The sequence below is a fragment of the Chlorocebus sabaeus genome, chromosome 9 (genome assembly GCF_047675955.1).
Source record: "Chlorocebus sabaeus isolate Y175 chromosome 9, mChlSab1.0.hap1, whole genome shotgun sequence".
Lineage (NCBI taxonomy): Eukaryota > Metazoa > Chordata > Mammalia > Primates > Cercopithecidae > Chlorocebus > Chlorocebus sabaeus.
Genome location: NC_132912.1, coordinates 72076232 through 72099255, shown reverse-complemented (window position 1 = coordinate 72099255; position 23024 = coordinate 72076232). Strand labels below are relative to the sequence as shown.

The window sequence follows — 23024 nt, the reverse complement described above, 5'->3', positions numbered from 1 at the left end:
GTATTTCTTTTTTCTTTTCTTTTTTTTTTTTTTATACAGTCTCACTCTGCCGCCCAGGTTGGAGTGCAATGGCGCAGTCTCGGCTCACTGCAACCTGTGCCTCCCGGGTTCAAGCAGTTCTCCCTGCCTCAGCCTCCCAAGTAGCTGGGATTACAGGCACCTGCCACCATGCCTGGCTAATTTTTGTATTTTTAGTAGAGACGGGGTTTCTCCACGTTGGCCAGTTTCGTCTCCAACTCCTGACCTCAGGTGATCCACTCACCTTAGCCTCCCAAAATGCTGGAATTACAGGAGTGTGCCACCACATCTGGCCAAGAACACATGTATTTCTACCTACTGGTACACTTATAAATCATACAAAGATACATACTTATTTTTAAAATAAAGATTTTCAAAATGAAACCAGCTCATCAAATTTTTACCAAGGTATCACAAGAAACCTTTTATGTAAAGAAATAAAAATTGAAGCAAAAATAACACTTTCAACTTAGTTTTCCTTCTTTTGTTTGAAAGAAACGGGGTCTCACTATGTTGCCCAGGCTGGTCTCGAACTCCTGAGGTCAAGATATCCTCCTGCCTCAGCCTCCCAAAGTGCTAGGGTTACAGGCAAGAGCCACCATGCCCGGCCTCAACTTAGTTTTCTAATGTCTTTTATTTATTTATTTATTTTTTTTGAGACTGAGTCTCACTCTGTCACCCAGGCTGGAGTGCAGTGGTATAATCTCAGCTCACTGCAACCTCCGCTTCCCGGGCTCAAGCAATTCTCAGCCTCGTGAGTAGCTGGGACTACAGGCACGAGCCACCACACTGGCTAATTTTTGTATTTTTAGTAGAGGTGGAGTTTCACCATGTTGATCTTAAACTCCTGATTTCAGGTGATCCACCCAACTCGGCCTCCCAAAGTGCTGGGAATAAAAGCGTGAGCCACCACGCCTAGACTTCTAATGTCTTTAAAGTCATATCAAAGGGCCAGGCGCCATGGCTCATGCCAGTAATCCCAGCACTTTGGGAGACCAAAGTGGGCAGATCATGATGTCAGGAGATCGAGGTCATCCCGGCTAACACAGTGAAATCCCATCCTACTAAAAACACAAAAATTAGCCTGGCGTGGTAGTGGGCACCTGTAGTCCCAGCTACTTGGGAGACTGAGGCAGGAGAATCACTTGAACCCGGGAGGCAGAGGTTGCAGTGAGCCAAGATCACACCACTGCACTCCAGCCTGGGCAATAAAGCGAGACTCTGTCTCAAAAAAAAAAAAGTCAGATCAATTCTACAAATTACTGTTTCTGAAGACAGAACTTTAAATATTCCCTTCCCATTTCTGACATGCTTATAATAAATCATAAAAGCACTCTAAAGAGAATAAATGGAATTCTTACATTTTAAAACATTTTCTTAATATAAAGGATAACAATTCAAATCATATTTTACATTTCTATGTCTTCATATTGCACTAAAATTATTTTACATGGAAGAACTAGTTGATGCATCATAATACCTTAGAAACATTTTTTGATATTCACATCTACATTAATAAATATTTCACAGTCTACTTAAATAAATATTCTAGTATAGAGCGAATCGTCTAACAAAAACAAATCTACAGTGCTACTTTGTTTTTGAGAGCAAAGATATTCACTATTTTTATTTCTGCCTCTGGGAAACACACTGACATTTTCAAACACATGTAAGTCACTCATAGTACCTAGTAATAACAATTGAGCAAGACTTAGTCGTTCATTCATTTATTAAACGGGGTCTCATGATGTTGCACAGGCTGGCATGGAATTCCAGGGCTCAAGTGATCCTCTCACCTCAGCTTCCAGAGTAGCTGGGACCACATGCCCATCCTACCATGCCCAGCTTCTCCATTTATTTTTGTGTCTCTACATGGCTACTTTTTAAATACAACATTAATTTTATTTAAAAAATGAAGGAAAGAAGTGTTTTTCCTATTATCCAGTGGAGCATAATTGTGAGAAGAGAGATAACAAAAATAAAATGTCAATGCTGGCTGTTTTATAGAACTTAAAAATTCAGTTCTCATTATTCTACTGCAATATAACCAACCCTGCTTATTTTAATAATAATAAACACTGTCAGTCTTTTAAAAACCATGATAACAATTAAAAACTTTGAACAGCATGACAAAGCTAATGGCAACCTCTTGAACCCCGTTTTAAAGCTAGTTCTACTTCCAAATAAAACTTTAAAGCGGTTTAGCCAGCATCAGCTTAGGAATATTTTTTTCAATGTTCTAAGGTATAATGTTTGGCATCAAAAAGTATGGTAAGCACTTCTGATTTGTGACTAAAGAAAAAATAATCAAGTACTAAAATACCAGTGGCTCCTGTGACAGTGTAAATATCCCCATTCAAGTAATGTTCCCCCAACAATTAAAGTAACGTTTCATTTCTCCCTCTGAGAATGTATTAAGAAAAACCAACCATAATTTTTTTTTTTAGTTGAGGTGAAAAACCTGCTTCATAAGTTCATATGTTGTAAAAGCCACTGCTTGAGAGGGAATACAGCGAATGTAATTAAGAGATAAACCACGATAGAGTCCTTTTCGAATTCCATGGTGTCCATAGACATACTTCATAGTATCCCGCATGGTACTGAAAGACAATGATTAAATGATGACACCTCTATGCCCACTCATGAAGAAACAATTTCAGGATCCATAATATCAATTTTTTTTTTTTTTTTTAAATGGACTCTCGCTCTGTCACCCAGGTGGGAGTGTGGATTGCAGTGGTACGATCTCAGCTCACTGCAGTCTCTGCCTCCCAGGTTCAAGTGATTCTCCTGACTCAGCCTCCTGAGTAGCTGGGATTACAGGCGCATGCCACCATGCCCAGCTAATTTTTGTAATTTTTAGTAGAGATGGGGTTTCTCCATGTTGCCCAGGGCAGTCTCGAACTCCTGACCTCAGGTGATCCACCCACCTCGGCCTCCCAAAGTGCTGGGATTACAGATGTGAGCCACCGCGCCCAGGCCATAATATCAATTTTTAAAGAAGATTAAATGCCATCTTGAATAGCTTTAGGAAGACAAATGTTATAATAAGCGAAACTTTTTTCATAATAAAAAGGCAAATCATTCCAAACAAGTACAAGCATTATGCATCAAATTTCAGGACTCATTAGTACAACATATTTTGTTTGTACTATGTCTATGACATGTATTGGACAACACTATTTCATACTTATATTTGAAATATTAATGCAATCCTTTTAAAGGATGTATGTCCAGTTGCCCTTTAAGCCTTTATTATAGCTGAAGTTGCACAATACCAACAGCAGGTGGTTATAGAACTAAAGCTTGAAGGACTATCTTTCAGATTTCAGCAAAGAAGACTTTCCTGTTTCAGAGTTGTTCCTTTCCTTTTAAACCAATAATTTGGGCTTGGCCTTCCCCTTTCAACAGGCAATCTGGACTGAAATCTTTTCAAAAATCTTTTTTTTTGAGACTAAGTCTGGCTCTGTCGCCCAGGCTGGAGTGCAGTGGCCGGATCTCAGCTCACTGCAAGCTCCGCCTCCCGGGTTCCCGCCATTCTCCTGCCTCAGCTTCCCGAGTAGCTGGGACCACAGGCGCCCGCCACCTCGCCCGACTAGTTTTTTGTATTTTTTAGTAGAGACGGGGTTTCACCGTGTTAGCCAGGATGGTCTCGATCTCCTGACCTAGTGATCTGCCCGTCTAGGCCTCCCAAAGTGCTGGGATTACAGGCTTGAGCCACCGCGCCCGGCCAGTATTTTTTTTTTTTTTTTTTTTAAAGAGACAGGTTCTCACTCTGTTGCCCAGGCTGGAGTGCAGTGGCAATCATTGCTCACGACAGCCTGCAACTCCTGGGCACAAGCAATCCTCCCACCTCAGCCTCTTGAGTAGCTGGGACTATAGGCACATACCACCACCATGCCTCATTAATTTTATTTTTAGTTAAAAAAAATTTTTTTAGAGACAAGGTCTTACAATGTCCTCCCACCTCAGCCTCTCAAGTAGCTGACTACTACAAGCACAGGGCAATGCTCATGGCCAAAAAAATCTTTTGGGTAAATAAGGCAATCCAAATTCATGAACAAATGTTCTGCTCTTCCCCTGAGAGACAACATATCACCAATCAAATGGAATGATTTTAAATCACTATAAAGAAAACTCTGGAGCTGTGCTATACAATCACAGCAGCCACTAGCCACATATGGCTATTAAGCACTTGAAATGTGGCAGTCCAAATCAAGATGTGCTGTGAGTGTAAAATACATCCTGGATTTCAAATACTTCATATAAAAAAAAAAAGGAAACAAAACAACGAAATGTTGAGGTGATAACATTTTAGGTTTAACAAAAAATACTTTTCACAATTATTTTTTTTTCTTTTCTTTTCTTTTTTTTTTTTTTGAGACGCAGTCTCGCTGCCAGGCTGGAGTGCAGTGGCACGATCTCGGCTCACTGCAACCTCTGTCTCCTGGGCTCAAGTGATTCTTGTGCCTCAGTCTCCCGAGTAGCTGCGACTATAGGCACGCCCCACCACACCCAGCTAATTTTTTTGTATTTTTAGTAGAGACAGGGTTTCACCATGTTGACCAGGATGGTCTCGATCTCCTGACCTTGTGATCCTCCCGCCTTGGCCTCCCAAAGTGCTGGGATTACAGGTGTGAGCCACCGTGCCTGGCCCTTTTCCTTTTTTAGACAAGAATCTCGCTCTGTCGCCCCGGCTGGAGTGAAGCAGCATGATCTTGGCTAACTGCAACTTCCGCCTCCCGGGTTGAGGCAACTCCCTGCCTCAGCCTCCTGAGTAGCTGGCATGACAGATGCCTGCCACCATGCCCAGCTAATTGTTTTTGTATTTTTAGTAGAGACAGGTTTCACCATCTTGGCCATGTTGGTCTTGAACTCCTGACCTCATGATCCACCCACCTCTGCCTCCCAAAGTGCTGGGATTACAGGTGTGAGCCACTGCTCCAGGCCTCTTTTGGTTTTTTTTTGAGGCAGAGTCTCACTCTGTCACCTAGGCTGGAGTACAGTGGCACCATCTCGGCTCACTGCAACCTCTGCCTCCTGGGTTCAAGCAATTATCATGCCTCAGCCTCCCGAGCAATATTTCTTTTTATACTTTTTAAAAATTTGGCTACCAAAAATGTTAAACATGTAGCTCACATTATATTACTATTTTTAAAAACTGGCTGGGCATGGAGGCTCACGCCTGTAATCCCAGCACTTTGGCAGGCCACGGCAGGCAGATCACCTGAGGTCAGGAGTACCAGACCAGCCTGGACAACATGGTGAAACCCTGTCTCTCCTAAAAATAAAAAAATTAGCCAGGCATGGTGGCAGGTACCTATAATCCCAGCTACTAGGGAAGCTGAGGCAGGAGAATCGCTTTAACCCAGGAGGCAGAGGTTGCAGTGAGCCGACATCATGCCATTGCACTCCAGCCTGGGGGACAAAAGTGAGACTTTGTCTCAAAAAAAAAAAAAAAAAAAAAAAAAACAGCTCTCAATTTTTTTTTTTTTAAGAGACAAGGTCTCACTGGGTTGCCTGGGCTGGTCTTGGACTCCTGAGGTCAAGTGATCCTTTCACCTTGGCCTCCCAAATTGCTCAGATTACAGGCATGAGCTACTATGACTAGCCTAAATTTAATCTTTTCTTTGTTTTTGTTTGTTTGTTTTGTTTTATTGAGACGGAGTCTCGCTCTGTCGCCTAATTGGCTCACTGCAACCTCCACCTCCCTAGTAGATGGGATTACAGGCACCCAACACTACGTCTGGCTAATTTTTCTATTTTTAGTACAGACGGGATTTCATCATGTTGGCCAGGCTGGTCTCAAACTCCGGACCTCAGGTGATATGCCCTCCTTGGCTTCCCAAAGTGCTAGGATTACAGGCATGAGCTATCGTGCCTGGCCCTAAATTCAATTTTTAACAGGGGGATTAGAACCTGATTATAGAGCAGGCACGTAGGCAGATCACTTGAGGTCAGGAGTTCAAGACCAGCCTGGCCAACATGGTGAAACCTTATTTCTACTAAAAATACAAAAATTAGCCAGTCATGGTGGTGTGTGCCTGTAATCCCAGCTGCTTGGAAGACTGAGGCAGGAGAATCACTTGAACCCGGGAGGCAGAGGTTACAGTTAGCCAAGACCATGCCACTACACTCCAGCCCAGATGACAGAGTAAGACTGCATCTCAAAAAAAAAAAGAAAAAGAAACTGATTGCCGCCTGATTGTAATCTTACAAAGTTACCAAAATAAACTTTGGGAGATAAAATGGAAGATACAGACTATTGGTCAAACTAGAGTCATACCTCCTTACTGAGTTTAATGTTACATTTCCTAAAGAAAATGAACAATGACATATGATGAACTTACAGGCACTTTTCAAATTCTGGCAGAACAGTTCCTAATTGCATTCGCCGACGTGTCACATCAAATGGGTAGCTAAAATAAGAAAAAAGGCATAAAGAATTAAAAATTTTTGGTTTTCTACTCAACAACTATTGAATACAAAGCCCTATAAACTCAAAGAAATAATGTGTTACTGCTCTTATTGTTCTGTCTAACCTAGGAGTCAGGATATAGGCATATGAATAAAATCAATTAACAATATAGAGATCTTCGCTTATGTGATCCCTCCGATTAGAGGATTCTTCTCTCCCATCACCGTAATATCAAGTTCTGTTCATTTCTAAAGGCCAAATGAAATGCCAGTTCCTGAAGAAACAAACTGGTTGCTTTTCACTGTTGAATACTAATATACAGTTTCTCAACATTGGCACTACTGACATTTTGGGTTGGATCTTCCTTTGTTGTGGGAAACTGTCCTGTGCACTAGAGATATTTAAGCACTTCCCTGACCTCTGCCCACTAGATGCCAGTAGCACTCTCCCAGCTGTGACAACCAAAAATGTCTCCAGACATTAACAAATGTCCACTGGTGGTAAAACCACCCCCAGTTGAGAATTGCTCTACTGTTATGCAGCAAGTCCCCTTGAATACAGTAGACGAATACAAAATTTTCCATAAGGCCTAAAACTAATAATACAGATAACTGCCTGAAATTAAATACACAATATACAAATGCAATCTCTCTTTTTTTGTTTTTTGAGATGGAGTCTCACTCTGTCGCCCAGGCTGGAGTGCAGTAATGCAATCTTGGCTCACTGCAACCTCCACCTCCCAGGTTCAAGCAATTCTCTGCCTTGACCTCCCAAGTAGCTGGGATTACAGGTGGCCGCCACCACACCCGGCTAATTTTTGTGTTTTCAGTAAAGACGGGTTTTCACCATGTTGGCCAGATGGTCTCTTGACCTCGTGATCCACCCAACCCGCCTCGGCCTTCCAAACTGCTGGGATTACAGGCGTGAGCCACCGCACCCGCTCTCTTTCTTTTTTTCTTAGGGGCAAGGTCTCACTATGTCTCCCAGACTGGCCTCAAACTCCTGGGCTCAAGCAATCCTCCTGCCACAGTCTCCCAAGTAGTTGAGACAACAGGCAGCACTACTCCATCCAAACATGTAATTATTTATAATATGCTTAAAGTGCACACACATCTGAAAAAATGTATTAAATTGATACTTATATTTTGCAAGGGATCCTCTTTTTGAATAATCTATTAGAAAAAATAAATGATTAACCAATGGTGAAAATCAGCATTGGGTAACCATAATTTGAATAAATCAAGTTGGTGAAGAAACTTACGATATTGTCTGCGCTATTGCTCCAGCAACACCACCACAAAGTAAGTTTACGTGAGTTTTCAACACTAAGACATTAGGATTGTCTGATGAAGGTCTGCCAAGAAGGGTAGGAGCATGGGAAAGCCCAACACTCTTTAAGGTACCAAAAGTAAAAAATGAAACACCTGAAAAAAAATAATAAATTCACCATGATGCTTAACGTAACATGAGCTGTGAAAGAGACACCATTCTTAAATAATAAACACATTTCCTAATTTCTGGTGTTTGGCTTAATTTAAAATAGAAATATTTGTGTACATAAATAACCGAAAGATGACAAAATTACCACCAATAAAAAATTATACCTTTGGTTTTCATGCACCACTGCAGTTTACTGCACTGACGGAGGCTATAGTGGATATAATGCCACTTTATATGTGAAAAAAATAATGTTTTCCAAGGTTTCACATGAGAAACATTAAATTCATGACTATTAATTACAAGGAAATGTGACAACTTACATTTAAATAACAATGATGGCCAGGCACGGTGGCTCACGCCTGTAATCCCAACACTTTGGGAGGCTGAGGTGGGTGGATTACCTGAGGTCAGGAGTTCCAGACCAGCCTGACCAACATGGAGAAACCCTGTCTCTACTAAAAATACAAAAGTAGTCGGGTGTGGTGGTGCACGCCTGTAATCCCAGCTACTTAGGAGGCTGAGGCAGGAGAATCATTTGAACCCAGGAGGCGGAGTTTGCAGTGTGCCGAGACCACACCATTGCACTCCAGCCTGGGCAACAAGAGCGAAACTCCGTCTCAAACACAAAACAAAACAAAACAAAAAAACAGTGATGGTGATAATGTAAGATACAGGCAAAAATTAAGAAGTGAAAAAGCATTTTTATTTTAATTAAGTGTCTAAGTTTGTCTTCAAGGAAGAATTGTGACCATGACAGAAGCGTTTATGTTAATTCACAAAACACGTAGAATCTAATAAAAATAGTATGCAGATAGTGCTTGTTAAACATTACATGATTTTACTAGAACCATTAAGGTTATTTATTAATAAAATTAGGAATGAAATTCAGGGAGGGGAAAAAGTAAATAGATATGAAATTCAAGCATTCCTCCCAACTAAGCCTTACTCAAGATATTGTGATGTTTATTGAATTGGCCAGGCTCGGTGGCTCATGCCTGTAATCCCAGCACTTTGGGAGGCTGAGGCGGGCAGATCACAAGGTCAGGAGTTTGAGACCAGCCTGGCCAACATGGTGAAACCCCGTCTCTACAAAAAATACAAATATTAGCCGGGTGTGTTGGTGTGCGCCTGTAGTCCCAGCTACTCAGGAGGCTGAGACAAGAGAATTGCTTGAACCCAGGAGGCAGAGGATGCAGTGAGCCGAGATCACAACACTGTACTCCAGCCGGGGCAACAGCGAGACTCTGTCTCAAAAAAAAAAAAGATTCATAAGGGATTTCTCTTACGAAATATAAAGACTCATTGTGAAACTGCCCTAGCCCATGTGGCAGCTCATCCTTCTAATCCTAACACTAATGGAGGCTAAGGTGGGAGGACTGCTCAAGCTCCAGAGTTTGAGACCAGCCTGGGTAATACAGTGAGAACTCATCACTGCAAAAAATTTTTAAAAGGAGGTAGATGCAGTGTGTTACATGTCTGTAGTCCCAGTTACTCAGGCCGCTGATGTGGGAGGATAACCTGAGCCAAGGGAGGTCAAGGCTGTAGTGAGCCATGATTGCACCACTGCACTCAGCTATGATTGCACCACTGCACTCCAGCCTGGGCAACACAGCAAGACTCTACGTCAAAGAAAAAAAGAAAAAAAAAAAAAACAACTCTGCATTATGTTATTTTTTTAAGATGACTGGGAAAAGAAGATACTTTTTTTTTTTTTTTGAAACAGTTTTATTCTTGTCACCCAGGCTGGAATGCAATGGTATGATCTTGGCTCACTGCAGACTCCACCTCGCGGGTTCAAGTGATTCTCTTGCCTCAGCCTCCTGAGTAGCTGGGATTACAGATGTGCTCCACCACGCCTGGCTAATTTTTGTATTTTTAGTAGAGACGGCATTTCACCATGTTGGTCAGGTTGGTCTCGAACTCCAGACCTCGTGCCACTCCCCCTGGGCCTCCCAAACTGCTCGGATTACAGGCGTGAGCCACTGCACCCGGCCAAGAAGATACTATAAAATGGTGCCAAGTCAAAACTGAAGGGGATTTAAAAAAAAAAAAAAAACTTCCTTAACAAAGAAAATAAATACTTCCAGAGAGATTAGTGGCATATATATAAAATGCTAAATGTTAAAAATCATTATCAGAAGAAAATATTTCTTGACACAATAAAGACTATCCATAAAAGAATAGATTGATACATTCAACTACCTTAAAATTGGAATTTCTGAACCACTAGAACAGCTTAAAAAACAATTTTTTTTTTCAAACTGGGACAGGGTCTTACTCTGTCATTCAGACTGGAGTACAGTGGCATGATCACAGCTCACTGAAGCCTCAACCTTCTGGGCTCAGGCAATCCTCTCGCCTCACACCAAGCCTGGCTAATTTTAGAAAATTATTTGTAGAGACAGATTCTCCCCATGTTGCCAAAGCTGGTCTCAAATTCCTAGGCTCAAGTAATCCTCCTGCCTCAGCCTCCCAAAGTTCTGGGATTATAGGTGTGAGCCACCATGTCTGGCCACAGCACATTTTAGTTTGCTATTAGTGCACTGTTTTTTTGTTGTTGTTGTTGCTGCTGCTTTTTTTTTTTTTTTTTTTTTTTGAGATGGAGTTTTGCTCTTGTGGCCCAGACTGGAGTGCAATGGCGCAATCTCGGCTCACTGCAACCTCCGCCTTCTGGGTTCAAGCAGTTTTCCTGCCTCAGCCTCCCAAGTAGCTGGGATTACAGGCATGCGCAACCACGCCCGGCTAATTTTATATTTTTAGTAGAGATAGGATTTTTCCATGTTAGTCAGGCTGGTCTCAAACTCCTGACCTCAGGTGATCTGTCTGCCTTGGCCTCACAAAGTGCTGGGATTACAGGCATGAGTCACCGCACCCGGCCCTTGTTGCTTTTTTGTTTGTTTGATTTTTAGAGACAAGGTTTCACTCTGTCACCCAGGAGAGTGTCCATTCTTTTGGACGAAGCTCCTACACTAGGCCCTAACAGACCAGACTAAAAATCAAAACAGAGTCACCCATGCTTAAGTTCCACACTACCAAACTAAAACTAGTTGTTACCTGATCTCCTGAGAAATTAGGAGAAAGAAGTGACAGCTACTTTCACTAACAGGCCAGTTTCAATCTTGAATAAGCTTGATAGTAAACTTCCCTCTGCTTGATTGATTGATTGACTGACTGATTTATAAATGGAGTCTCACTCTTTTGCCCAGGCTAGAGTGCAGTGGCGGGATCTTGGCTCACCCTCCGCCTCCTGGGTTCAAATGATTCTCCTGCCTCAACCTCCCGAGTAGCTGGGATTACAGGCACACGCCACCAAGCCAGCTAATTTTTGTATTTTTAGTAGAGACGGGGTTTCACCATGTTGGCCAGGCCAGTCTCGAACTCGTGACTTCAGGTGATCCACCCGCCTTGGCCTCCAAAAGTGCTGGGATTACAGGCTTGAGCCACCACACTCGGCTCCTTTTGCTTTAATACTTACACAAAAAAGGTAGCCTAATATAACCTGAAGTTAACTAGTGATTTTTCTATTTTATTCTTCCTGTCCCCAACTTACAAGGATAGTAACTTTGAACTGAGCAACCTGCTTGTTCATTGTTTCTGCTTTCTTCAACCCTTTCTCTATATAAAATCAACTCCTTCGGGTCTAGTCATTCCAACTCTTACTCTATTTTTATGAAATAAAGTATTGCCCAATTCTAGAATTGCAAATAAAGCCAACTGAGATGTTTAAACTAAACTGGCTGCAATTTTGTCTTGTAACACAACTGTATGTAAATCCACAATTACCTCAAGATAAAAAGTTTAGTTAAAAAAAAAAACAGGACTGCCGGGCACAGTGGCTCACACCTATAATCCCAGCACTTTGGGAGGCCAAGGCAGGTAGATCACCTGAGGTCAGGAGTTCGAGACCAGCCTGACCATGGGCAGGAGAATCGCTTGAACCCAGCAGGCAGAGGTTGCGGTGAGCCGAGATCATGCCATTGCACTCCAGCTTGGGCAACAAGAGCGAAACTCCGCCTCAAAAAAAAAAAAAAAAAAAAAACAGGACTGTAAACAAGGTAATAATGGAGACTAGAGAACTACAGGTATCCTTATTTTTCTTCTTTCTACTTTTCTATATTGTCAAAATTTCCCATAAGTCTTCATTATTTATAATGAGACAAAAACCACTTTTCAATTCCTATTTTTAATTAACATGTTCATAAAAACTAAATGTTTAACATCATCTAACGTGTGTGTTAATAAGACTACAGCTGGCTCAGATATTAAGAAAAAGATGTAAAGTAATTTTCTACTTATCGTATACGAATAGTCATCTTTATATCCAAGACATTAATATTATGTGACCATGCATAAATCATTTCCTATTAAAAGTACTTAACAGACAGCATCTTTTTATATTACCATTTCAGAAAAAAAAAAGAAAAAAAAGGTAATATTTTAAACATGCAAATTAGGATTCTGGCAAATTTGAAACATACCTGCATATGGAGCCATTCCTAAAATAGTAGGCATCAGACCTCTGTAAAATCCAAAGAAACCACCTTCCTTTTGAGTGAAGGAAAATTGCAAGTGAGATTACATTGTGCTTATTATCATAAACATCAAAGAACAAAATCACACTTTATAACAGAAAAATTATTCTGGGATCCACCCTGAAACACAAAGATGTGCTTTCATAATTATTGTTATTAACATCAATAAGTAAAAGAATAATTATTTATATGACATTCAAAATGTTTTCCTAAGTATAAAAGGGCATGTTATAGATGAGGAAGGTAAATATGAAATACCTGTGCATAAATTGTTTTGAATGCATGAATAATTCCTGTATAGGTGTGTTCCCCTTTCACCTGGAATGCTAGGCGGACCCTAACCATGTCAAGAGGGTAAGTACAGATAACTGCTGTCATACCTGAAAAGAAAGTAGAAACTTAAAGGTAAAAAAAAAAATTTGATGTATACATGTATTCCTCTATCATTAGTATTATTCTAAATATTATGGCAATGGTGAAAACCCAATAAAATCAAAGGTGATATTACTGATAGAATTATACCATATCATTAGATGCAAAAACAACCTAGTAAGTGAAGGTTTGCAAAAAATATTTTCAAGTTCTCACTGTGAAGTTATACTGTCAGCACCAAAATGGTACAGTGTACAGTGTAAGGGAATCATGAGATTTTTTTAAAAACAATTATTCTACTATTTATGTATTCCCAGTTAAGACATCAGAAAGGAAACACAGTAGGTCCTCCTGATCCATCGTTTCCACATCCACGGATTCAAGCAACCATTGATGGAAAATGTAGTGAGGTCTACAATGGTTGCATCTGTACTGAACACGTACAGATTTTTTGGTCACTGTTTCCTAAACCATGTAGTATAACAAATATATACATAGCATTTACATTATATTAGGTATTATAAGTAATCTACACCCAGCCCAACTCCATCTATTTCTTAATTCCTTTTCCCATGTTCCAAGTTTTCTGGTCACTGGCTGAAAGGGGTCTATTAAACCCCTTTCAGGCGTGGTGGCTCACGCCTGTAATCCCAGCACTTTGGGAGGCCGAGGCGGGTGGACTGGTCAAGAGATCGAGACCATCCTGGCCAACACGGTGAATAATTTTAATTTAATAATTTTATAATTTAATAATTTAATAATTTTAATAATATTAATAATACAAAAACTAGCTGGGCGTGGCAACACATGCCTGTAGTGAGGCAGGAGAATCACTCGAGCCCAGGAGGCAGAGGTTGCAGTATGCCAAGATGGCACCACTACAGTCCAGCCTGGCAACAGAGCGAGAGTCCATGAAAGAAAAGAAAAGAAGAGAGAAGAGAGAAGAAAGGAAGGAAGGAAGGAAGGAAAGAAGGAGAGAGAGAAAGAGAGAAAGAAAGAAAAGAAAGAAAAAAGAAAAGAAAAGGAAAGAAAAGAAAAGGAGGTTTAATGGCAAATCACTGTGGGAGCTGGGCATGCTCACGCCTGTAGTCCCAGCACTTTGGGAGGCTGAGGTGGACAGATCACCTGAGGTCAGGAGTTGAAGACCAGCCTGGCCAACATGGTGAAAACCCATCTCTACTGAAAATACAAAAATTAGCCGGACATGGTAGCGAGCACATGTAATCCAGCAACTTGGGAGGCTGAGGCAAGAGAATCACTTGAACCCAGGAGGCGGAGGTTACAGTGAGCCGAGATCGTGCCACTGCACTCCAGCCTGGGTGACAAGAGTAAAACTGCATCTAAAAAGGAAAGGAAAGGAAAGGAAGGGAAGGGAAGGGAAGGGGAAGGGAAGGGAAGGGGAGGGGAGGGGAGGGGAGGGGAGGGGAGAGGAGGGGAGGGGGAAGGGAGGGAAGGGGGAAGGGAGGGGAGGGGGAGGGGAGGGGGAGGGGAGGGGGAGGGGAGGGGGAGGGGAGGGGAGGAGAGAGGGAAGGGGAGGGGGAAGGAAGGAGAGAGGGGAGGGGAGAGGAGGGGGAGGGAAGGAGAGGAGAGAGGGGAAGGGAGGGGAGGGGGTAGGGAGGGGAGGGGAGGGGGTAGGGGAGGGGAGGGGAGGGGAGGGGGTAGGGGAGGGGAGGGGAGGGAAGGGGGGAGGGGGAGGGGAGGGGAGGGGGAGGGGAGGAGAGGAGAGAGGGGAAGGGAGGGGAGGGGAGGGAAGGGGGGAGGGGGAGGGGAGGGGAGGGGGAGGGGAGGAGAGGAGAGAGGGGAAGGGAGGGGAGGGGGCAGGGGAGGGGAGGGGAGGGGGTAGGGGAGGGGAGGGGAGGGAAGGGGGGAGGGGAGGGGAGGGGAGGGGAGGGGGGAGGGGAGGGGAGGTCACTGTGGGAGTTAATGTAGTGGTTAAATAATGAATTGGTAGGAAACAAGAATATCCAGAAATTTGTAAAGGTAAAGGAAGTGGGTGGGTACCGTGGCTCAATCCTTTTAATCCCAGCACTTTGGGAGGCTGAGGTAAATGGATCGCTTGAGTCCAAAAGTTTGAGAACAGCCTGGGCAACATAGCAAAACTTAGTATTTATTTAAAAAATAGGCCGGGTGCGGTGGCTCACGCCTATAATCCCAGCACTTTGGGAGACTGAGGTGGGAGGATCACTTGAAGTCAGAAGTTCCAGACCAGCCTGGCCAATATGGTGAAACCTCATCTCTACTAAAAATACAAAAATTAGCCAGGCGTGGTGGTGGGCACCTGTAATCTCAGCTACTCTTCTTGGGAGGCTGAGACAGGAGAATCCTTGAACCTGGAAGGCAGAGGTTGCAGTGAGCCAAGATCATACCACTGCACTCCACCCTGGGTGACAGAGCCAGACTCTGTCTCAAAAAATAATAATAATAATAAACTATTAACTTTTGACTTATAATCAAAATTGACCAAAACGGTCAAAAGTTAAAAGAGTATATAGTCTAGGGACAGACACAGTGGCTCACGCCTGTAATCCCAGCACTTTGGGAGGCTGAAGCAGGTGGATCACTTGAGACCAGGAGTTGGAGACCAGTCTGGGCAACATGGTGAAACCCTGTCTCTAATAAAAACACAAAAATTGCTGGGTGCAGTGGCTCACGCCTGTAATCCCAGCACTTTGGGAAGCTGACACGGGCGGATCACGAGGTCAGGAGATCGAGACCATCCTGGTTAACACAATGAAACCCTGTCTCTACCAAAAACTGGGGAGGCGAGGTAGGAAAATAGCATAAACCTGGGAGACTGAGCTTGCAGTGAGCCAAGATCATGCCACTGCACTCCAGCCTGGGTGACACAGCAAGACTCCGTCTCAAAAAAAAAAAAAAAAAAAAAAAAATTAGCCAGGCGTGGTGGTGGGTACCTGTACTCCCAGCTACTCAGAAGGTTGAGGCAGGGAATCCTTGAACCCGGGAGGCGGAGACTGCAGTGAGCCAAGATCATGCCACTGCACTCCAGCCTAGACAACAGAGTGAGACTATGTCTCAAAAAAAAAGAGAAGAGTATAAACTCTAGAGTGTACCTCCTTGCTTCAAATTAGACTCTACCACTAACTAGATATACAACCCTGATCAAGTTACTTAATCTGGGTTTCAATCCTGTTTTCTGTCAAATGAGTATTATAATAAGTGGGTACCTAAATCAGGGTTTCGTAAAGATTAGGTGAGCTAACATATGTAAATGCTTAAAATAATTCCTGGTACATAGTAAAGGTTACATATAAGTGTTAGCTATTATTCTCCAGTGTATTCTATTGAAACTATGTACTTTTTTATCCTTTCCTTTGAGAACCAATTTATTTGTCTCCTCTTCTTGCATCCCCTTGCCCCCCATCTGTTTCCTGCATATCAAAGCGTACAAATTTGAATTAAAAGGGAAGCACAATCAGAGAATTACTGAAGAAGAATATGTAACAACGTGGGAATTCAGCTTGCCTGGTGCTAGTATTCAGACTGACATCCATAACAATCATTCAGAGGGTGACTGAGGTTTTCAATTCATGAAGCTACGGTCTCCCATTGGGCCTCTTTTCTCCATTCACACACTCCTTACTATTCTATCTAACAGTTCTTTTAAGAAGGCCAAAAAAGCCCTCGATGAACAAATAAGGCAAATCAGAAACTACTTACCTTGAATAGTGATGGTAACAGCTTTCTTCTTCCCTCAGTTTACAACTACAATCCAATACAAACAGTAGAATATCTTTACCTACCAGGAAGCAATGAGACTCAATCAAGCTGAGACTTGCTTTCAATTTTTATGAATGTGCAAACTCTTCTCTTTCCCTCCCTTAAGTCAAGAAACTGAGGACATAAAGATGAATCTAAACAAAGTCAGACTTTTTTCTCTAAATTCTCATCATCTTACTGTCTCCATAGTCTAGAATCCCAGGAGTTATGGGAAACCTGAGAATATATTTTAACCAGCAATTACATTAGGGATCATATTTAGAAAGTATGGTAAATATGAATTATTTAGTGCATTCCAGAAAGAAACACAAAACACTTTTTTTCTTCTTTTTGTTGAGATAGTGTCTCGCTCTGTCACCCAGGCTGGAATGCAGTGGTGTGATCACTGCACACTGCAGCCTCAAACTCCTGGGCTCAAATGTTCCTCCTACCTCAGCCTCCCAAGTTGCTGGGATCACAGGTGTGCATCACCCCACCCAGCTACAAAGGATTTCTTAAAAAAGGAACTAACATTACAAAGAGAGAGTAAAGGGAAAGAAGAAATCAATATTAGAAATTGCATAATACAGGACATTTACAGACCCTCATCAATTCATCCTCTTCTGCAACTTCTCAATGAATACGGTAGTGGATTTGTTTTCAAAGATGGTTTCTCACCACCCTCCATCCCCATCTGAGGCTGACATAGTGGGAGCAGCATCCAGGGTCCATGTACATATTCAAAGAGATTAAAGTATAACAAAAATACATAGATTCTAAATACATACTTTAGACAAAAGAAGGGCTCCAAGCATCATAGATACAAAAGCTAAGCCACAAAGCTAAGCAAATTGGTCTAGAGTAGGAGTCCAAGGAAGTCCAATTCTACAATAGTTTGTCCCTTGGAAACACGTTACTACTTTGAGGTTGACTTAAATATCAGTTATGAACAACCGAAATACACCTGTCGATAGTTGTGTGCAATCTCTGATGAGTATGACAACTAAAATTATGTTCTTAGAGTAGGTTCTAGGTAGAAAAAATTCAGTTATGACACTCATGAGCCACAATAGAAACCATTATAACACAAAAGAATAACTGTACATCTTTTTCTTCTTACTTCTAACATTTTTTTTTTCCCGAGATGGAGTCTTGTTCTGTTACCCAAGCTGGAATGCAGTGATGTGATCTCGGCTCATTGAAACCTCCACCTCCTGGGTACAAGCAATTCTCCTGCCTCAGCCTCCCAAGTAGTTGGGATTATAGGCGTGCACCAAGACACCTGGCTAATTTTTGTATTTTTAGTAGAGATGGAGTTTCACCATGTTGGCCAGGCTGGTCTTGAACACCTGCTCTCATGATCCACCCCACCTTGGCCTCCCAAAGTTCTGGGATTACCCACCGTGTCCTGCCTTTATTTTTATTTTTGAGGAAATGGGGTCTCATTGTGTTGCTCAGGCTGGTCTTGAATTCCTGGGCTCAAGCAATCCTCCCTCCTTAGCCTCCCAAAGAACTGGGTTTATAGAGTATATGCCTTTTGTACAGGATTCTCACATAGAAATCACAGATCTCTAATACCTGTACAATGTAAGTCAAAAACCCAAAGGGCTTAAGAGTAGAGGTCTAAGCATCATGCCACTCCCCCACTCCCACAAATCAGGACTCAAATTCTATTAATTGGAACTTACCTACATTCTGATTTTCAAAAATTCAAGAATTGGACTACCAGCTCAGAAGAGCAATTTTCCCAAACATGTAGGAAGCTTGTTGCTTTTGAATTCTGGATCAGAGCTCAAGGAAGATAGAATTCCCCCCCTTTTTTTTTTTAACTTTTTCTTTTTTTTTTTTTTTTTTTTTGAGACAGTCTCATTTTGTCACTGTGCCCAACCTAGAATTCCCTTTTTTTTTTTTTTTTTTTTTCTGAGACGGAGTCTCGCTCTGTCGCCCAGGCTGGAGTGCAGTGGCCGGATCTCAGCTCACTGCAAGCTCCGCCTCCCGGGTTTACGCCATTCTCCTGCCTCAGCCTCCCGAATAGCCGGGACTACAGGCGCCCGCCAACTCACCCGGCTAGTTTTTTGTACTTTTTAGTAGAGACGGAGTTTCACCGTGTTAGCCAGGATGGTCTCGATCTCCTGACCTCGTGATCCACCCGTCTCGGCTTCCCAAAGTGCTGGGATTACAGGCTTGAGCCACCGTGCCCGGCTAGAATTCCCTTTTAAATATAAAAGTATCTGGAAGGCCAGGTGCAGTGGCATGTGTCTGTAGTCCTAGCTACTTGGGAGGTTGAGATGCCAGGAATGCTTCAGGTCAGGAGTTCAAGACCAGTGTGAGCCACATAACCTCTTTTTTTTTCTGTCTCTACAAAAAAAGTTAAAATTAGCCAGGCACGATGGCATGTGCCTGCAGTCCCGGCTACCCAGGAGGCTGAGCGGGGAGGACTGCTTGAGCCCAGGAGTTAGAGGTTGCAGTGAACTAGCATCTCACCACTGCACTCCAGCCTGGGCAACAGAGCAAAACCCTGTCTCTGAAAAAAAGAAAACAAAATTTATTTGGGAAAGGTGCCTCCAAGCCTCTTTGAGATTCTCAAAGTCCGGTGAGCACGTGGTTCTAATAATCATTGGAGTATACCGTACAGTCATCTGATTGCAGATGTCCAGCCTCTGCTGTGATCGGCTACTGCCTTTGTCATAGTCGTTGTTAAATATTTTGAATATCACCATTATTTACAACTAAAATATTCCCTACATTACAAATGAAACAAAAAGGAGAATAAAGAGTTCAGGTTGCTGACTTAAAAGCATGCACTGGTATGGAAGGATTAATAACATTCCCTTGTGTTCATGGAGGACTTCAGATCTCTTAGACTGTTTTTACAGCAATTCTTTACACTGACCCTCAGAACAACTGAGATAGAGGAGAAAGAATGGGAAAAAGGAGGGTTGTGGGAGAGAGAGCGAGAGAAACCACAAGCTCCACTTTAACAAACATAGAGGCAAGTTACAGAGGTTTTGGGTGATCTGCCCATGGTCAAAGGGAAGGTGAGTAATGGAGGCCAGGCAGGATCCCAGCAAGTGTTCTGTCCACTCAACCACCAAGCTTTGGACTGGAACATCAAGTAGGAGCAGACCAAAGAGCGCAACAAGCGGAACTCAGCTCATCACTTCTAGGTTGTAACACTTTCCTTCTTTTTTCTCTACTCTTTATCTTGTCACGTTTAGTTCCATGGAAACTGGCAGAGCCAGATGGATTTCAGACAACTAAAACATATGTGGGGAAAGAAGGAGACCTTCCTTAAAAATACAAACCCTTCTCTTCCCTTCTGCAGCCATCACCGAAGCAGGAGCAGCCAAAATGAAATTCAATCCCTCTGTGACTTCCAATCGAGGCAAGAACTGCAAAAGGCATTTCAATGCAACTTCCAACATTAGCAGGAAGATTATGTCTTCCCCTCTTTCCAAAGAGCTGAGACAGAAGTACAATGTGTGATCCATGCCTATCTGAAAGGTTTTGATGAAGGTCAGGTTGTATGAGGACACTATAAAAGTCAGCAAATTGGCAAAGTAGTCCAAGCTTACAGGAAGAAACATGTCATCTACAATGAATGGGTGCAACGGGAAAAGGCTAATGGCACAACTGTCCACGTAGACGTTCACCACAGCAAGGTGGTTCTCACTAGGCTAAAACGGGACAAAGATGGCAAAAAGATTCTCGAACAGAAAGCCAAATCTCGCCAAGTAGGAAAGGAAAAGGGCAAATACAAGGAAGAAACAATTGAGAAGATGCAGGAATAAAGTAATCTTATATACAAGCTTTGGTAAAAACTTGAAACAAAAAAAATACAAACCTTGATCTCAATCTATAGGTTTCCTTTTGCTGGCCAACTGAGATTTAGTATGTATTGGATTGTAGTTGTAGGACGAGGGACAGGAAAAAAGGTTTTAAAAAGCTTTAAAATAAGCTACATTAAAATGATCATAAAAAACACAACTTTTTACTTTAGCAAATATAAAATTTCCGAGGTTACATTTAGAAGCCTTATCAAAAGTAGAGGAGCAAAGATACCAGACATAAATTAATCATAAGATCCAGTTCAAGCATTTCAATCACAGGAGAAAACTATAAATTGTAATTTATACAAAGTCTAGCTCTATTGCCAAGGCTGGAGTGCAGTGGCGCGATCTGGGCTCACTGAAACCTCTACCTCCCAGGTTCAAGCGATCCTCCTGCCTCAGCTTACCAAATAGCTGGGATTACAGGCGCCGACCACCATGCCTGGCTAATTTTATTTATTTTTACCACAGACAGGGTTTTACCATGTTGGCTAGGCTGGTCTCAAACTCCTGACCTCAGGTGATTCACCCGCCTTGGTCTCCCAAAGTGTTGGGATTACAAGCAAGAGCTACCGTGCCTGGCCCTGAATTAAATTTTTAACAGGAGGATTATAACCTGATTATAGGCCAGGCACCATGGCTCATGCCTGTAATCCTAGCAGTTTGGGAGGCTGAGGCGGGTGGATCACCTGAGGGCAGAAGCTCGAAACCAGGCCAGGCGCGGAGGCTCACACCTGTAATCCCAGCATTTCGGGAGGCCGAAGCAGGCAGATCACCTGAGGTCAGGAGTTTGAGACCAGCCTGGCCAAAATATTGAAACCCCGTCTCTACTAAAAATACAAAAATTAGCCAGGCATGTGGCACATGCCCGTAATCCCAACTACTCGGGAGGCTGAGGCAGAAGAATCTCATGAACCCAGGAAGCAGAGGTTGCAGTGAGCTGCGATTGTACCACTGCACTCCAGCCTGGGCAACAGAGGGAGACTCCGTCTCAAAAAAAAAAACAAGAAAAACGAGAATTACAAAGCGATATACAGGATGCGCGCGGTGGCTCACGCCTGTAATCCCAGCACTTTGGAGAGCCAAGGTGGGCAAATCACCTGAGATCAGGAGTTCGAGACCAGCCTGGCCAATATGGTGAAACCCCGTGTCTCTACTAAAAATACAAAAATTAGCCAGGCATGTGGCACGTTACTGTAATCCCAGCTACTCGGAAAGCTGAGGCTGGAGAATGGCTTGAACCCAGGAGGCGAGGGTTGCAGTGAGCCAAGATTGCGCCACTATACTACAGCCTGGGCAACAGGGAGGGACTCCATCTCAAAAAAAAAAGAAGTGATATACAAAATAACACATCGTAAAATTTGGAAACTTTCTAACATTGCTCTTCTGTAAACTGAAGAGAAATCATAGAGCTTTCCTAATAATGTTGTCCTGTGGACTCCATGTCGAGTGTCCAAATATTATATGTCAAGAGTTCTATCAGCCAGGCTGAGTGCAAACTCATTCCACCACTCAGCCTGGGTGACAGAACAAGAGCCTATCTCAAAAAAAAAAAAAAAAAAAAAAAGGAAAGAGAGAAAAAGGAGAGAAAGAGGAGAAGAGGAGAGGAGAGAAAGAGGGGAGGGGAGGGGAGGGAAGGGAAGTGAAGGGAAGGGGGGGAGGGAAGGGAAGTGGAGCGAAGGGAAGTGGAGGGAAGGGAAGGAAAGGGAAGGGAACGGAAGGGAAGGGAAGGTAAAGGAAAGGAAAGGAATGTTGGGAGAATTTGACTCAAAATTTGAATTTTCAAATGGGTGCAGTAGTGTGTGCCTCTGGTCCCAGCACTTTGGGAGGCTGAGGCAGGAAGATCACTGGAATCCAGGAGTTTAAGCCATCCTGGGCAACAGAGCAAGACTCCATCTCTAAAATAACCTTCTTTTGGCAAAAAAGTTATGTGAGTGAATAATGTTGGCACAACTGACAAGTCATATGTAAAACTTATTCCATCCATCCCTCACTCCCTCTATAAAAGTAAACATAAGATCAACATGCCAAAACAAATAGTTTTAGTAAAGAAACATGACTAGGGCTGGGCACAGTGGCTCACACCTATAATCCTACACTTTGGGAGGCCAAAGCGGGTGGGTAAAATGAAATCAGGAGTTCAAGACCAGCCTGGCCAGCGTGGCGAAACCCCATCTCTACTAAAAATACAAAAATCAGCCAGGCATGGTGGCGTGAGCCTGTAATCCCAGCTACTGGGGGGCTGAGGCAGAAGAATCGCTTGAACCTGGGAGTCAGAGGTTGCAGTGAGCTGAGATCGTGCCACTGCACCCCAGCCTGGGCAACAGAGCAAGACTCTGTCTCAAAAAAAAAAAAAGAAAAAGAAAAAGAAAAACATGACTAAATGTCTTTAACTTAGAATGGGGAGGGAATCTCTACACAGAACACAAAATTTAGAAGTTTAACAGAGGAAAAAAACTAACATGTTTGGCCATGTAAAACGTCTGTATAGGGAAAAAAAATCTTAGATGATTTTTTTAAAAAAATCATAGAACCAAAGGTCAAATCTAAAACTGGGAAATAAAATATTAGCAATATCTCAAAGAAAAAGAACTAACGTCCCACCTCCCAAACTCATAAAAATGAATATTTAAAAAACAGAAATAGGCCAGGTGAGAATTTGAGGAGTTTGAGATCAGCCTGGGCAACATGACAACC

At 42.6% G+C, this 23024-nt stretch overlaps 1 protein-coding gene and 1 pseudogene across 5 annotated transcripts in view; one reads left to right on the top strand and one right to left on the bottom strand.

Annotated features, from left to right (window-relative positions):
* Nucleotides 1-1612: 1612 nt before the first annotated feature.
* Nucleotides 1613-23024, bottom strand: part of SLC25A16 (solute carrier family 25 member 16) — a 45403-nt gene continuing 23991 nt past the window's right edge. For 2 of the 5 annotated variants that reach the window (XM_038009162.2, XM_038009163.2), the window contains 5 exons: nucleotides 12667-12788; nucleotides 12355-12421; nucleotides 7698-7860; nucleotides 6369-6437; nucleotides 1613-2618 (listed from right to left, as the gene is read on the bottom strand). In XM_038009162.2, coding sequence (XP_037865090.2) covers nucleotides 2462-2618; nucleotides 6369-6437; nucleotides 7698-7860; nucleotides 12355-12421; nucleotides 12667-12788 — 578 coding nt within the window. In that variant the 3' untranslated portion in view covers nucleotides 1613-2461. Of the gene's footprint in view, nucleotides 2647-6368; nucleotides 6438-7697; nucleotides 7861-12354; nucleotides 12422-12666; nucleotides 12789-16458; nucleotides 16544-17100; nucleotides 17123-23024 lie in introns of those variants that run through there. The other 3 variants (XM_073019092.1, XM_038009165.2, XM_038009166.2) reach the window with 3 other exon arrangements.
* On the top strand, nucleotides 19849-21138 carry LOC119627927 (large ribosomal subunit protein uL24-like; annotated as a pseudogene).